Source organism: Sus scrofa, chromosome 1 (genome assembly GCF_000003025.6).
Source record: "Sus scrofa isolate TJ Tabasco breed Duroc chromosome 1, Sscrofa11.1, whole genome shotgun sequence".
Classification (NCBI taxonomy): Eukaryota; Metazoa; Chordata; class Mammalia; order Artiodactyla; family Suidae; genus Sus; species Sus scrofa.
This window is the reverse complement of record NC_010443.5, coordinates 272315571-272333170: the sequence shown is the minus strand read 5'-3', so window position 1 is coordinate 272333170 and position 17600 is coordinate 272315571. Positions and strand designations below refer to the sequence as shown.

The window sequence follows — 17600 nt, the reverse complement described above, 5'->3', positions numbered from 1 at the left end:
ATTCTGAGTTGCCATGAAATAGCTGCTAATTAAAAATAAGACTCAAGTTTGGAACTATAAAGAGGCAGAGCCTATAACGCCCACGCTCCCTCTCTTGAAACCTGAGCGGATTCCATCTTTTTTTTTTTTTTGTCTTTTTAGGGCTGCACATGTGGCACATGGAGGTTCCCAGGCTAGGGGTCGAATCAGAGCTGTTGCTGCCGGCCTAAGCCACAGCCACAGCAATGCCAGATCCGAGCCATGTCTGTGACCTACACCACAGCTCACGGCAACACCGGATCCTTAATCCACTGAGCGAGGCCAGGGATTGAACCCACAACCCCATGGTTCCTAGTCAGATTCGTTTCCGCTGCGCCACGACAGGAACTCCGAGTGGATTCCATCCTGAGCCATTAACAAATAAACTAGTCATGGGGAGTTCCCTGGTGGCTCAGCAGGTTAAGATCCAGTGTGGTCACTGCTGTGGCCTGTGCTGGATCCCTGGCCTGGAAACCTACACATGCCTCAGCACAGCCAAAGAATAAAAGTAAAAGTGAACTAGTCACAGGCCACTTTGAAAATATTATTACAACGCTCTGCTCTTTAATGAGTGGTTGTCTCAGATTCCACCTTCCTCTGAGAATGGCCGGGAGGGACCTTGGTACCTGACTGTCCCTGGGGAGTCCTGGGTCTTTCCACCCCTCTGTCTCTCTTTGCTGGTCCCAAGGGGCCAGAATCCCTGAGAAGACTCTCCCACTCCCCAGGTTGGCCCTAGAAGTCACAGGCACTTTTACTGAATCCTGAGCTTGCCTGCAATCAGCAGGAATAGGGACCTTGCCATCAGGAAAAGCCCGGACTCCGGGGCGGGACACAGCTGGGTCCTGGCCTGGCTGTGACACCTTTGGCCAGTCACTTAGTCTCTCTGAGACTCAGCTCCTCCATCTGAAAGGGAAACAAACTGAATGGTCCGATGAGACGCAGACCTCAGGGGCTGTTCAGGAGGACAAAACCCAGAAACCCAGGAGACAGTCTGGGTCCAGAATGTGCTTCTAATGAAATCTGCATATTGCTACATGCAGAGTTCCCTGGTGGCTTAGTGGGTAAGGATCCGGCATTGTCGCTGCTGTGCCTTGGGTCGCTGCTGTGGTGTGGGTTCAGTCCCTGGCCCTGGCATGTCTACGTGCCAAACAAACTACACGAACATAAAGCAGTTCTGATTTTATGATGGTCAGATCTACTGGGGAGGAGGCCAATCTGAGTGCTCTCCAAGTCTGAATCAGGAGTTCCCGAAACGAATCTGAATAGCATCCATGAGGACACAGGTTCGATCCCTGGCCTCGCTCAGTGGGTTAAGGATCCGGCGTTGCCGTGAGCTGTGGTGTGGGTCGCAGATGCGGCTCGGATCGGACATGGCTATGGCTCTGGTGTAGGCCAGCGGCTACAGCTCTGATTCGACCCCTCGCCTGGGAAACTCCATGTGCCGTGGATGCGGCCCTAAAAAGAACCAAAAGAAAGAAAGTCCGCGTCGCAGACTATTTTAAAGGACCGTGTTTAACATCTTCAAATGCAAACAGCAACGCAAATTCATAGCTAAAGGTGTTTCTCCAGGAGTTCCCGTCGTGGCGCAGTGGTTAACGAATCCGACTAGGAACCATGAGGTTGCGGGTTCAGTCCCTGCCCTTGCTCAGTAGGTTAACGATCCGGCGTTGCCGTGAGCTGTGGTGTAGGTTGCAGACGCGGCTCGGATCCCGTGTTGCTGTGGCTCTGGCGTAGGCCGGTGGCTACAGCTCCGATTCAACCCCTAGCCTGGGAACCTCCATATGCCGCGGGAGCGGCCCAAGAAATGGCAAAAAGACAAAAAGACAAAAAAAAAAAAAAAAAAAGATGTTTCTCCAGGTTAAAATCCCCACTGGGATTCACACCATTGGCAACTGGCAGTGCGTGGACATCTTTCTGTCCTCGGCTCACGTTTCCTGTGTGGCCACTGCCTCTCTGGGCCTGGAAACTAGGCCAACACCCACCTCACAGGCTCCCGTCTGGTGCAGATGAAGTGGTGTGTAGGACGCATGTGGAGTGTTCAGCACGGCCTTATCCATGAACTTGAGGTAAAAGGTATTCCTAAGGTTTCATAAAATGCGTCCTTTGTAGACCCTCCCAGAAGTGGCTTTCCTCTTCGGACTTGGCCTTCTTAGCCTTTTCTTTCCAGAAACACAAGGGCATGTTTCTGTTCGGACCAGGACCGATTCGTTTGTAACCCGATGTGTGGAGTGTGGAGTGTGGTGAGACAGGAAGTCCCCAGGCGGGATCCGGGAGACGGGGCTCAGCTCCTGCTCCAGATGCACATAGGGCCAATTTACAGGTGACGCTGGCCAGAACCTTCCACTCTCGGGGCTTCAGGGGGGGTGGAACCTGATCATCGCCAAGACTCTTAACAGCAAAGCACTAAGCAACTTGAGTCCCCAGCAGACCCCCCACACGCTCCCCCGGGACAAACATGCGCAGTGGTCAGCCTCAAAGCCTTGCCCCCCCGTTCCCTTCCCTTCTACCCCAAAGTTATCCAGTCTGGAGTGAGTGGTGCATTTACCTTATGCTTTTTCTCCAGTTTAATGGCTTTCTGGGTGGCCTTCTGCTCCTGCACCCAGAGCTGCTGATACCGATGCTGCAGCAGATCAAAGAAAGGGGTGGAAGGCCTATGGGGAAGAAATCGGACAGGCTTGAGGTCTGGGAAGGGCCAGAGGCCCCCTCTCCCATGAAACTGCCTGCTTGACTGTTGGGGCTACAGGGCAAAGTGCTCTCCCAAGGCTGTGAGAGGCTCTCTCTGGCCTTCTGCTGCTGTGGAAAAAACAGGTGATGTGTATGAGTCATTCAACAAACATTTAATACCCACCAACAAAGTGCTAGGCCTTGCATGGTGACAGACTCTCTCCTTGACCAGATTTTAGACAAGCTCTTTGGAGCCCTCTTTTTGATTAGGCCTCATCTGTCTTTGGCCGGCTGAAGTCAGTCTCAGCCAAGAACCCTGCTAAGTCAGTTCCCTCACCCTTAATATTTGATCGTCTTAGTGTGCCTTTACCAAGAATCCTGTCGAGTCAGTTTAGCAAGACTCCCCCCTATGCTTAAAGTCTCCTTTAGTAATTTTCCATCCATTCTGCTTCTTGGCTGTAAACCCCCGCTTGTGTTGTGTTCAGAATTGAGCCCAGCTCTGTACTGAAGTTGCTCTCTCCTTTGCAATAGTATGGAATGAAATCTGTCTGTATTGCCTTTGGCCTCTGCTCTGGTTCTCTTTGACAATTGTCTCCAGCCACAGAGCACTCACCCTGTGTAGAGTATTTTGCACATCACTGTAAAGTGAGAACTACTACTACCCCATCCTAGAGATGGAGGTAACGTCCTGAAGCAGTGGGGGCCGTGCTGGGTGTGAGACCCTCTCGGGGTACCTCATAGGTGATGAGGGCAAGTTCTTTATAGAAGAAGCAAGGCTAATCAAATGCAGGAGAAAGGACAGAATTGAGGGGAAGAGAATCATTACTTTGCAACTCCTAATGAAATGATGGATTTAGGAGTTCCCATCATGGCTCAGGGGTTAATGAACCCAGCGAGTATCCATGAGCACCCAGGTTCAATCCCTGGCCTTGCTCAGTGGGTCAAGGATCCGGCGTTGCCATGAGCTGTGGTGTAGGTCGCAGACACAGCTTGGGTCCCACGTTGCTGTGGCTGTGGTGTAGGCCGGCAGCTACAGCTCTGATTCGACCCCTAGGCTGAGAACTTCCATATGCCGTGGATACAGCCCTAAAAAGATGGATTTAGATAATCATCAGTGACTGCTGAAATGATCAGGTGCACGGCTGATGGAGAACTTTACAATGGGTGGGTCAGACGGAGCTGCAATTTTTTTTTTTATTGTGGTAAACTATCCATAATATAAAATTTACTCGCATGATCAATCTTACCATCACTGAAAGTGAGAGACATGGGGCCAAGAATGATTAGCAGGAGATAGGAACACCATTCACCAAACATTTCAGTGGCGGGCGTGGGACCCAGAATGAACCCAAAGGTGATCAGCCTTCTAGATGAGCACTGTCGAATAGAAATCTTATGTGGGCCACCATGAAACTAAAATTCTTCTAGTAGCCATGTTAAAAAGAGTAAAAAGAGGAGCTCCCTTGTGGTACAGTGGCTTAAGGATCCAGCATTGTCACTGTAGCGGCTTGGGTTGCTGCTGTGGCTCACGTTCAACCCCTAGCCTGGAAACTTCCATGTGCCACAGGTGTGGCCAATAAAGAAGCAATCAGAGCATTTTTATGGTCCTTGTAGTGTCCTGGGCCCCTGGCATCCTGCCTTCTGGACCTAGTGAGCAAGTTGGACTGAGTTTACCACTTCAGGCCTTATCACCCCCTTGGGTTCGATCCCCAGCCCAGTGCAGTGGGGTAAAGGATCCAGCATTGCTGCCGCTGTGGGGCAGGTTGCAGTTGCGGCTGGGATTCGTTCCTTGGCTCAGGAACTTCCATATACCCCAGGTGCGACCATAAGAAAATTGTTTTAAAAAAAGAAAGGAAAAGAAAATACATTTCTGTTGTTTGAGGTCACCAATTTTGTGGTCGTGTTTTATGGGGGCCCCAAGGGGTTCCTCAGCCCACACTTTGGGAAACATCAAGAGACACTGTTGTGCAGATGTGTGCCATCCAGAGAAGGTCCTGTAAGCAGAAGTGCTTCTCTTCCAGCAGAAGGAACCATCCGGCAGCGTTTCGCACACTGTCGCGGGGGTGGGGTGGGGTGGGGGATTGTTATAGGCAGGTTCAGGTTCAGTGGGTCTGGAGGTGCCCTGTCCAGGACCACCCTTCAGGGTTTAAGGCCTCTAGATCATCCAGCTTCCCCAAAGTCCCATGAAGTCTCAGATGGACGTTTCTGAGCCGGAGTGCACAGACACCGTGTCTGCATGAAGATCTGCCCCTATACCACATTTTCAAAGGCGCAGATGCCCCCGGGGAGGCTCAGAGCCCTGATCTTCCCTGTGACCTTATTTCACAGATGAGGGAATGAGGAGAGATGGAGGGACTGAGATAGGAGGTGGCTCCTGGAGTTCATACAGTCAGGACCCGGGATTGCAAATCTGGAGCCCCGGGTTTGTGTCTTATTCGGCCTGCACGGGGGTCTTGAAATTGTTGTCCACACTTAATCATCAGGAGCTCTTACACTAAAAGACCAGCTTGTCTTGAAGGTGTATATGTCTGACCACTCGGCACCAGTTGGCTGAGCACTGGGTGCCATTTAGCCCAAGTCCTCTCCCTTCCCTGTTGCCCTCCACTGCCTACCGGGCCCCTCCAAGTGTTGGATTCTGTGGCCCTGGAGACAGACATAGAGCTGACCCGGACCCTAAGCATCCATATCCTGCTTTCCACCTGTCTGTGCTCCCAGCACAGTTTCCCTCTTCTATGTGCAGGCATCTTTGGGACTCCGTTTGAGTGGAGAGTCAGTGGCTTTGAAGTGCCACTTAAGCTCAGAGGTCCCTTTACAGAGCGGCCTGCGGTGCATCTACAAACAGCAGCTCTTTGTTTTCCGGTTCCTTTACCCCTGTGGTGACTTTTATTACTTAATTATTACACACCCCATGCTTCTGAGCAGCCTAGTTTATAGCTACGCGTTCTAATGACACTTGATGCGTAATCTCACAAGATCTACCCCAAGAGGCCATTCAACAGAAAAGCTCTCTTCCCAGCATCCCCCACCCCTGCACACATCGCCACAAACCTGTCCTCCCAGCCCTCCCGCAGCCTCGCCGACCGTCTTTGTGTCCTGCTCTGGCCAGCGGTTCTTCTTGCTGGAAGGAGGCAGGAGGGGCTCGGAGCAGAAGCGCTGACAGTCTTGAGTCACCGTGGCCCAGCCCTGGCTAAAGGAGATCTTAGCAGGTTTTGTCTGTTTCTGCACTGGCTCATTAACTCGGATATAAAGTGGGAGAGCTTGTCTGATGTGGGGAAAACCCAGGATCTAGATAGTAACACATCATCCCTTGCTTAAAATGCCCTCATGAGGAGCTCCCAGTGTGGCTCAGTGGATTAAGAATCCGACTAGTATCCATGAGGATGTGGGTTCGATCCCTGGCCTCACTCAGTTGGTTAAGGACCCGGCATTGCCGTGAGCTGTGGTGTGGGTCACAGACACGGCTCGGATCTGGCGTGGCTGTGGCTGTGGCTGTGGTGTAGGCTGACAGTTACAGCTCGATTCCACCCCTAGCCTGGGAACTTCCATATCCCACGGTTGCGGCCCTAAAAAAGACCAAAAAAAAAAAAAAAAAAAATTAAGAGAGGGAGTTCCCTGGTGACTCAGTGGGTTAAGGATCTGGCATTGTCATTGCTGTGGCTTAGGTTACGGCTATGGCACAGGTTCGATTCCTAGCCCGGGAACCTCTGCTGATGTGGGCACAGCGAAAAAATTTCCTAGGAGAGTAAATCGACGGAAATTGTATACAAAGGAGGAGGGATAGTCTGTTTAACAGACGATGCTGGAACAATGGTACATCATAAACGAAACCAAAACAAACCACACGAAAACCTCTTGACCCAAGTCTCACACTTTACACAAGAATTAACTCAAAATGGAGCATAGATTTACATATAAAATGTAAAACTCTAAAGCTTTTAGAAGAAAACATAGGACAAAATCTTGGGGTCCTAGGGTTAGGCTGTTTGATGCGTTCTTAGATTTGACATCAAAAGCATGATCCATGTTGGACTTCCAGGGGTGGCGCAGCGGAAATGAATCCATGAGGATGCGGGTTCCATCCCTGCCCTTGCTCAGTGGGTTAAGGATCTGGCATTGCTGTGAGCTGTGGTGTAGGTCACAGACGCGGCTTGGATCCCACATTGCTGTGGCTGTGGTGTAGGCCAGCAGCTGCAGTTCCGATGCCACCCTAGCCTGGGAACCTCCATATGCTGTGGGTACACCCCTAAAAAGACCAAAAAAAAAAAAAAAAAGCACATGAGAGAGAGAGGAAAAAACAATAAGGTTTTTTTTTGGCTGCCCTGCAACATAGGGAGTTCCTGGGCCAGGAAACAGATTCAAGCTGCAGTTTCGACCTATGCCACAGCTTCGGCAGCGCTGGATCCTTAACCCACTGTGCTAGGCTGGGGATCAAAGCTGCATCCCAGGGCTCCAGAGACGCCACTGATCCCTTGGTGCCACCGCAGGAACTCTAAAATTAGGAACTTGTGATCTGTGAAAGATCCTCTTGAGAAGATGAAAAGACAAGTCACAACTGGGAGAAAAATATTTGCAAACCAAGTATTTTGCAAAGGCCTCCTATCTACCCTTTACACGGAACTCTCAAAGCTCAACAGTAAACCGACAAAAACAAACAGTTGTATTAGAAAAGGGGCAAACCTTGAAGAGACATTTCATCAAAGAGGATAGAAGGATGGCTAGGAAGTACCTGAAACAATAGTCAACATCCCTCACCGCTGGAGAAATGCAAACTAAGGCCGTGATGGTATGTATGTGTCACTACACACCTATTAGCACAGTGAAAATGAGAAATACGTAGTGACAATGCTGGATGCCGGCAAGGATGCAGAGAAATGAAACCTTTTATACGTTGCTGGTGGGAGTGTAAAATGGCATAGAGGTGCTCTGGAAAATGGTTTGACAGTTTCTTAAAAACCAAAACATCCACTTCCTCTATGGACCCAGCCATGGCACTGCGGGGCATTTATTCCAGAGAAGTGAGGATTTATTTCTACACAGAGATCTATACACAAAGGTTCAAGGACCATTTGTGTGGTTTTTGTTTTTGGCTCGAGGCGTGCAGAAGTTCCCAGGCCAAGGATCAAACCTGAGCCACAGTAGTGACAATGCAGGTCCTTAACCTGCTGAGCCACCAGGGAACTCCACAGCTAGACTTTTACTATCCCCAAACTGGGAGCAGCCAAACTGTCCATCATTGGGTGAATAAACCGGTCCATCCATGGTACGGAACACCATTTACTAGTAAAAAGGAAGGGACCGCTACTATAGCAACATTTGGATGATGTCAAGGCCATTAAGCTGAGGGGAAAAGGCCAGTTTGGGAAGTTCCCATTGTGACTCAGCAGTAATGAGCCCGACTAGTATCCACGAGGATGTGTGTTTGATCCCTGGCCTCGTTAAGCATCCAGCATTGCTGTGGCTGTGGTGTAGGCTGGTAGCTGTCGCTCCGATTCGACCCCTAGCCTGGGAACTGCCATATGCCATGGACACCGCCCTAAAAAGCAAAAGCAAAAAAAAAAAAAAAAAAGAAAGAAAGAAAGAAAAAGACCAGTCTCAGAAGGTCACATACCACTGTATGATTTCAGGTACGTGCCATGATTGGAATGTTCCAGGGATCGAGGAATGGTGGCGAGAAGGGTCGATCTGTGGGCATATGAGGGGTCTTTGAGCTGGGAGGACAGTTCTGCATCTTTTTTTTCCTCTTCCTGTTTATGGATGCATCCGCAGCATCTGGAAGTTCCTGGGCCGGAGAGCGAATCCAAGCCGCAGCGGCCGCATCGCCAGATCCTTTCACCCACTGCGCCGCTTGGGGGATGGAACCCGCGCCTCCATGGCCACTGGAGCCACGGCAGTTGGATGCTCCACGCCCTGTGCCACACCGGGAGCGCCGGCAGTTCCGTATCTTGATTGTGTCACACAAAACTATGTGTGATAAAATGCATGGAAACCAAACACACACACACACACACACACACACACACACACACACACACACGATATCTGAATGAGGTCTGTGTACTCTTCCAAGGTCAATTGATCTTGATCTTGGTATTGCGCTATTGTTATCACGGGCGACAACAGAGTGAAGAGAAACAGGATCTCTGTACGGTGTTTACGGCTTCCTGTGGATCCATCATTATTTCAAAGTAAATTTTTTTTCCAAATGCAATCAAGCATGAAAGCAGAAAGACAGAAATAGCATTCAATTTTATAAAAATATTATAAAATTACTGCCATACAAAGAGGTGATCAAAGAGTATGGAGCCACAAAAAGTGGGAAAAATAAATATAGGGCATGTCAGGAAACTCATTTTTTAAAAAGTGTGTTACTTTTCTGGATTTGGTGGTTTACGATATTTGTCAGCTTATTTAAAAATTTAATTTGTTCAGATTTCTTTCTTATTCTAATTAAGTATTCAGTTTTATGCCTAAATTCATATTCATGATTTTGATTTTTTTTTCCTTAAAGAGAACCCCCCCAAACTTGAATAAGCTCCCAGTCCCCAAAACCTAGAGCTGCCCTTGAAGGCAGGTAAGATATTTCTTTTAATTATGAAGAACATTATGCATAACTTTTTATGCTAATAATGTGAAACCAAAACAAAACGGGTGATGTGTCCAGGAAAACATCAAAGATCAAAGCGGACTGAAGTGCCTATAAAAAAACCGTAATAGAGGAGTTCCCGCTGTGGTGCGCTGGGTTAAGAACCTGACTGCTGTGGCTTGGGTTTGCTGAGGAGGTGCGAGTTCAATCCCCAGCTCAGCTTGGTGGGTTAAAGACTCCCAAGCTGCTGCAGCTGTGTCATAGGTTGCAGCTGCAGCTTGGAGTCAGTCCCAGCCTGGGAACTTCCATATGCCGTGGATGTGGCCATTAAAAAAAAAACAACATGGAGTTCCCGTCGTGGCTCAGTGGTTAAGGAATCTGATTAGTATCCATGAGGTTGCGGGTTCAATCCCTGACCTCACTCAGTGGGTTGAGGATCCGGCATTGCTGTGAGCTGTGGTGTAGGTCGCAGATGCGGCTCGGATTCCGAATTGCTGTGGCTCTGGAGTAGCCTGTGGCTAGAGCTCCGATTCAACCCCTAGCCTAGGAACCTCCATATGCTGCAGGTGCAGCCCTAGAAAAGGCAAAGAGACAAAAAAAAAAAAAAAAAAAAGAGAGAGAAAGAAACACTTATAGAGACACAGGCACCAGGCTTGAGTATGTTCACACAACAGCCTTGCTTAGAACAGTATTCCAGAGCTTTCCAGAACTGTTTTTTTGTTTGTTTTTTGTTTGTTTTGCTTTTAAGGGCCACACGTGTGGCATATGGAAGTTTCCAGGCTAGGGGTGGAATCGGAGTTGTATCTGCCAGCCTATGCCACAGCCACAGCAACGCAAGATCGAAGCCACGTCTGCAAGCTACACCAGGGCTCACGGCAATGCCGGATCCCTGACCCACTGATCCAGGCCAGAAATTGAACCCCGCGTCCTCACGGATACTAGTCAGATTCGTTTCCCCTGCACCACAACAGGAACTGGCAGAACTTTTTATTAAAACGCTTCTCTCATCATGTTAGGATCCCAAACCGAGATAAGGAGAATGTGTGTTTACACTATCCATCTGTCTCACTTATAAGAGCAAATGAAAGGCTACTAAGTGAAATATTACCCGAGCCAACTGGGCAATGAAACAATACCAGAAAGCCCGATCGTAATTATTGTAATACCCTCCATCCTCCCTGGAGCTGAGGTGGGTTGTTGCTTTTGCTTTCTCTTTCTCTCCACCCCCCCCCCCCCCCACATCCACAGCATGTGGAAGTTCTAGGGCCGGGGCTAGAACCTGTGGGTTAAGAATCCGACTGGTATCCATGAGAATGCGGGTTTGATCCATGGTCTCACTCAGTGGGTTAAAGGACCTGGCTTTGCTGTGAGCTGTGGTGTAGGTCGTAGATGTGGCTCGGATCTGGTATTGCTGTGGCAGTGGTCTAGGCCGGCAGCTGCAGCTCCAAATCAACCCCTAGTCTGGGAATGTCATCTGTCAAGGTGTGGCCCTAAACAAACAAACAAAAACCCAAAACAAAAAGAGCAAACCTGTGCCACAGCAGTGACAAGCCAGATCCTTAACCCACTGAGCCACCAGGGAACTCCAAGCTGGACGTTTTAATGGTGCCACTAGCCTGGGCATATTCACTAGTGCACTGAGACGGCCTTTTGTAATTGGAAACTGGCAGAGAAGCCACGGATGCCTGAGACTTCACCTGGGAAATCAGTTGGCCTCAGAGCAGTTGTTTGTTTGTTTGTTTAATAAAAGTTGTGACGTTATTTTCAGGTTCTCTCTTATTTTTGGTTTTGTTTTATTTTTTTTTCTTTTTTGCCACACCTGCAGCATGTGGAAGTCCCCGGGGCCAGGGGTCAAACCTGTGCCACACAGCAGTGACCAGAGCCACAGCGGTCAAAAGGCAGGAGCCTCAACCTGCTAGGCCATCAGAGAACGCCCTCGGAGCAGTTTGAACAAGGCAAGGACACGCATGTTCTGAATTCCCCCGCCCCCCACTTGTCACCGAGCCGATCACATTTATCAGGACATATTGTGCAGCTGCCAGAAAGAGGAAAGTGACCATACGTGTAACGACGCAGAAAGATCTCCAAGACGCAGGTCAAGTATGAAAAAAGAGAAGCTGGGAGTTCTCGTCTGGCTCAGCAGTTAACGAATCCCACTAGGAACCATGAGGTTGCGGGTTCGATCCCTGGCCTTGCTCAGTGGGTTAAGGATCCAGCGTTGCCGTGAGCTGTGGTGTAGGTTGCAGACGTGGCTCGGATCCCCCGTTGCTGTGGCTCTGGCGTAGGCCAACGGCTGCAGCTCCGATTGACCCCTAGCCTGAGAACCTCTACATGCCGCTAATGCGGCCCTCAAAAAACAAAAAACAAAAAGAGAGAGAGAAGCTGGATGGGTTAAGGATCCAGCGTTGTCACTGCTGTGGCTCCAGTGTTGCTGTGAAACGGATTCATCCCTGGCCTGGGAACTTGTGCATAATGAGGGTGGTGCCAAAAAAAAAAAAAAAAGAAAGAAAGAAAGAAAAAGAAAAATCCACAGCTGAGAGGTCATATGACTCGCAAGCCACACAGTCAGTGATGGGAGGATGGATCCAAGTCAGAATTGGTATCAGGATGGGAGCTCACCCTCCCCCCTGCCCTGCACAGCCCTGCCAACACCCCACCAGAACTGCGGCAACACCAGATCCTTATCCCGCAGAGCAAGGCCAGGGATTGAACCTGCCTCCTCACAGAGGCTCTTTCAGGTTCTCAACCCACTGAGCCACTACGAGAACTTGGCTCCCCATTTTTTAGCCAGCACTTATGACACCAAGCCCACTGGCAAGCACTCCAAGGACACTGATTCTTCCATAACCTTGGACGTGAAAGTGGCCATCCTTGCCTTCCGATGTGGACGCTGAGACGCCAAGAAATCCAGCCACTGGCCCGCGGCTCGCTCACACACAGAGAGCCACCAGGCAGCCTGGCCAGGGTCCCCACCCCGCTTCCCCGGCTCTCAAGATGCCCCGTCCCGACGGTGAGGCTCTGTGCCCAGTGACCTCCACCGAGACGCTGCGTGATCTGTGCCGGCGTGGCCGCCACCGCGGGCTTCGACAAGCTATTTGCTGATAACCTGGCAGGAACCTCTCGGAAGAGTCCCTCCCCACCCTGACGTTCCCACTCACAGCAAAACCGTGTCAAAACTCGGTCCGATGCAGCGGAAAATGGGGAATGAAAACAACTGCGATCAGCTCCGACGCGGGGTCGGCCGGCAAGAAACTTCACATTAGTTCAATCCAATGCCTCCTCGCTGCTTCGCGCTTGATACCCCAAGACCAGGAGTTGATCTCCCATGAAGGCACCAGGACGAGCAGGGAAAGTGGAAATTATCATTTGCAAACATTAGGCTGACACTTTGAGCGTGCGGGGGGATGAGGGCTGACAGCTCTGATTTGCCGGCGCGCCTCCTCTCCGCCGAGGAGTGCTCTGTGGATTAGAGGGGCCCTTTCATGGCAAACCCATCTTCATCTTGGCTGCTCATTAAAACTTTGTGGAGCCGGAGAACTTGGCGGAAGAGAGGAAGCTGTAGGAAGCTTCTGAGGGACGTGAGGTACACATTTGTTGAAAGGTGTTTGAGAAGGGAGCCTTGGGTCTGACAAACCGGATTTTAGTGCGGCTCCGCGTTCACAGCGGGCTAAAATAATTGGTCATCAGTGACTACTAATTCGGTTTAGTAGCCAGAGGCGATTTTTTTCTTCCTGGAAAATCAATGACAGCACGGAGGTCTGTTCAACGTGATTCCGCTCAAGACGGGTCCTTATTTGGCTCTTGATGCTTCTTCCAGTGGAGACAGCTATTTTGTTAAAATAAAATTAAAATCCATCTCTAATGTGCCAGCGGTCTGCTGCTCCCAGGGGCGGGCGAGGCCCTGGCCCAGGCGTCGGTGCTGCCTCGAGCGCTGTACAGGGGACGGTGGCCTCGGGGCCAGACTGCACCTCCTCAGCTGGGTGTCAAGTTCACAACATGCCATGGACCGCGGAGGGTCTGGTTTTGGAGGAGGGAAGAGGCTGAAGGGCTGGGCTATCTCTTGGCGGCTCTCAAACGAAGCCCAGAGCGCCTGATGGTGGCACCACATAAGGAGACCCAACTTCTGTTCTGTCCACGGGAGATGTTTCTCCAAGCCGGATGTGTTCCTAAAGCTGGGCCTCCTTTCTCCTCACCACCTGAGGTTTCCTGAATGGAAGGTGGCCTCAGGCATCATGATCAAGCACTTCACTTGTGCCTAAAATTGCACCACTGTGGCTTCCTGCTATGGCTCAGCAAGTTAAGAACCTGACATCGTATCCAAGAGGATGCGGGTTCGATCCCTAGCCTCCCTCAGTGGGTTACGGATCTGGCGTTGCCACAAGCTGCAGTGTAGGTGGCAGATGCAGCTTGGATCCAGAGTTGCTGTGCCTGTGGCGTAGGCCTCAGCTGCAGCTCCGATTCAATCCCTAGCCTGGGAACTTCCATATGCCACAAGTTCGGCTGTAAAAAGAAAAAGAACAGAAAATAGCACCACTGTTTCTTGGAATAAGCAATTCTAACACTGCCCGTAGCATTATAAACAACCACAGTTAAAGTTTTTTTACCTTTTTTTTTTTTTTTTTTTTGACTTTTGTCTTTTTAGGTCTGCACTCACAGCATATAGAGGTTCCCAGCCTAGGGGTCCAATCGGAGCTGCAGCTGCCACCTACACCACAGCCGCAGCAATGCCAGATTTGAGCCGTGTCTGCAACCCACACCACAGCTCACAGCAATGCTGGATCCTTAACCCACGGAGCGAGGCCAGGGATGGAACCTGCAACCTCATGGTTCCTAGTCGGATTCGTTTCCACTGCGCCACAACGGGAATTCCCTGCTTTTTTCTCTCTTTTTTGCAACTGAAGTGTTTACAGACGGCATTGGGAATCATGAAGTTGTAGGAAATAATACAGGAAGAAGGGAGGGGGAGAAAGAAAAATTAACGCAGAGAGAGACCCCTGTGTACCCCTTACCCTCTTTCCCCCAGTGTTGACGTCTGGTAAACCTAAAGAACAAAAGCAAGGGAGTTCCCTTTGTGGTGCAGCGAGTTAAGGATCTGGTATTGTCACTGCGGGTCTTGGCTCACGGTCGTGGTGCGGGTTCGATCCCTGGCCTGGGAACTTCCGCGCGCCGCGGGTGCGGCCAAAAAAAAAAAAAAAAAAAAATCAAAAGCAAACTATTGATGTTGAGCAATCCACCCAACGTCCTGAGATGTCACCGAACTGACTCGTACTCACTGGTGTACTTGCTTCTACAAAAGCTCACCGCGCGTGGAGGTTCGCAGACGCACGGCCAGAGTCGAGGCACAAACCCGCTCCATGGTCAAAAAGCTTCTCCCTCTTGCCTTTCGGTAAACTTCCTCCTCCCTCGTAGGCCACCCTCACAGGCCGGGGACACTTCCTTCGCATCCTGACAAGAAGCCCACGGGATAGGAGCCACCGTTACGTCATCCCCCATTTGACGGGTGACAACGAACCTGACGGACCGAGAACTATTGTTACTGCTCTTGAACGATGGATAAAGCCTTCAATGAGCTGAAAGAACTTGCTCCATCACATGGAAGACTCTCGCCCATCCCTGGCCTGCAGACCTGCTTGGTTTGGTCTGTAGCATTTAACAATTCTTGCTCCCAGTTCATAGACTCAGAGTGGAACGGTGGTTGTCAGGGCCTGGAGTGAGTCAACAGGGAATGGAGAGTAACCAAGAGACATAGAGTTTCAGTTACGCAAAAGGAATAACTTCTAGAGACCTGCTGTACAACGTCGTGCATATATTTAATTACACTCTGTTGTATACTGGAAGATTTTTTAGAAGAGTAGCTCTCCCGTTGTGTTCCTACCATAATAAAAGTTAAACAAAAAAATAAAAATTTTTGTTATCAACATATGCATTTTTAAAGGTTTGTTTGTTTGTTTGTTTTTACATTTTGGCTGTGCCTGTGGCATATAAAAATTCTCAGGGCTGGGACTGAATCTGAGTCAGAGCAGAGACAGCATCAAATCCTTAACTGCTAGGCCACCAGGGAATGGCATCAATATATGCATTTTTACATCAGAAGAATACCAGTGTCTGGAGTTCCCTTCATGGCTCAGAAGAAATGAACCCGACTAATATCCGCGAAGATGCAGGTTCGATCCCAGGCCTCACTCAGTGGATTAAAAATCCAGTGTTGCCGTGAGCTATGGTGTAGGTCGCAGATGCAGCTAGGATCCAGCATTGCTGTGGCTGTGGCAAAGGCCGGCAGCTGCTGCTCTGATTCAACCCCTAGCCTGAGAATGTCCAAATGCTGCAGGTGCAGCCCTAAAAAGACAACAAAACCCCCCCAACATCTGGCTTTCCTTAATGAAGCATTAGATCATCTGGTAACACTGGGCCCACATTCCCAACAGTCCATCACTGGCTGGAGCGGCCACCCTTTGACCTTGAGTTTGACACAGTCCCCACCACTCCCTATCGCCTCACACAGGGCCGGCTTCGCCCTCTCGCCCGCGAGGTCTCTACAGGTGTGGGATGATGTAGCCCAGGCTCCATGACTCTTCACTAACTAAAATTCTTGGTAGCTCTCCTCCTTCCCAAGGACTCGAGTGGCTCCTTACGGATGAACTCACACCATTTTTCCTGACATGGCAGAGGGAGTACTGGTCCCATTTACAAAGAAATGGAGGCACATGGAAATGGTACGTTGTGAGCTCAAAGTCTCTCTGCACGAGCAGGAGGACACCGTGTCGAGTCTAGAGTCTTCAGGCTTCAAGGCCAGGTGTTTGTCCTCTGCCTTCTTCTCTGTTCCCCCCCCCCCCAGAAAGGGAGTCCTGCGAGGGGACAGGGAGGATGGGAGATGACAGACAACTCCCTTGGAGGAGGAAAGGGGTGACGAGGCCCGAAGGGGAAAATTAAGGCCAACTTTGCTCCCTCAGCCCAGAAGGCACGATGCCAGGGCCCCAGGACAGACTGAGGGTTCATGAAAATGCTCGGATTTCTTCTTTTGTGGCCCGCGCCCACAGCGTGGGGAAGTTCTCGGGCCAGGGATTGAACCTGCGCCACTATAGCAACCTGAGCTACAGCAGTGATAATGCCAGATCCTTAACCCGCTGAGCCACAGTGGAAACTCCCAAAATGTTCTAAAGTCTTTTAAAATCAGAAGCAAACAATTAAAAGAATCCAGCCCAGATTACACTCATTTTCATACAAGCACATGATTTTTTTTAAATTTTATTTTATTTTTTATTATTATTTTTTTTTGCCTTTTAGGGCCATACCTGCAGCGTATGGAAGTTCCCAGGCTAGGGGTTAAATCAAAGCTGCAGCTGGAGCCTATGCCACAGCCACAGCAACGCCAGATCTGAATTGACCTTCGACCTACACCACAGCTCACAGCAACGCTGGATCTTTAACCCACTGAGCGAGGCCAGGGATCGAACCCGCCATCTTCATGGATAGGAGTCAGGTTCGTGATCACTGAGCCACAGTGGGAACTCCAAAAGATTTTAAATTATTATTTTTTCATAGAGAAAGGGGCTCATGATGTCAAGAGAGCCCAGGGCCCACGGAAGTCCCTGTTGCAGCCAGCTGCCCTGGAGCCAGGAGACCCAGGCCGTGGACCGGATCGGAAATTGCCTTTAATTCTGTCTCTCCTTCCCTCACTCCGCTGAGGCCAGGGAGTCTCGGTCTTTCGGGTAAATGAGAATCACCCAGTGAGCTTATTGAAAGAGAGCGCCTTCGTCTCACCATCAGTCTCCCCAGGCCTGGACTGGGGCCAGGCATCGGCGCCGTCCCCAGGGTGCCCTCCCCGCCCCCAGGGGGCCCTGGCCACGTGGCCCCTGGCACCCTTTGGGGGTTACAGCTCTGCGCCTTTGCCTTGCAGAGGCCCCTACAGCACCTCAGTCTGGGGTGGGCCGGCCATCAGCTCTGGCCCCGGGGGCCCCGGTGGCCCCTTCCTCCCCGCTCACCCCCACCGCCTTTTCCTTAATTGCCCCCCCTTGGCCTGAGGGCCCATCTTTTCTAACCAGCCCAGGGGAAGGGGGGTGGTAAGTGCGGGCGGCCTCTCTTCCTGGCAGGACTTCGAGCTAATTAGACAAGAGGACCTCCGCGCCCGTGGATATTTTTTAATTGTTTGTGGCTCCAACATAAACGCTAACGGCAGAGGAGGGAGGCTTCGTTAGCGGCACACGCCTGGTTTCTAAATTTGTCTAAGCGGTCATTTGCAATTTGTGAACATTTTTCACAAGGGTGAATTCAATTAGCAGTTCCCGCGCCTGTGCGGCAGCCAGCGGAGCTGGACAGGCTTTCGGGAAGCTTCTCC

At 50.4% G+C, this 17600-nt stretch overlaps 1 protein-coding gene across 1 annotated transcript in view; it reads right to left on the bottom strand.

Annotated features, from left to right (window-relative positions):
* The window catches only part of CFAP77 (cilia and flagella associated protein 77), a 145741-nt gene that overhangs the window by 29151 nt on the left and 98990 nt on the right, over window positions 1-17600 (bottom strand). The window contains exon 5 of the mRNA XM_021085476.1: window positions 2564-2669. Coding sequence (XP_020941135.1) covers window positions 2564-2669 — 106 coding nt within the window. The remainder of the gene's footprint in view (window positions 1-2563; window positions 2670-17600) is intronic.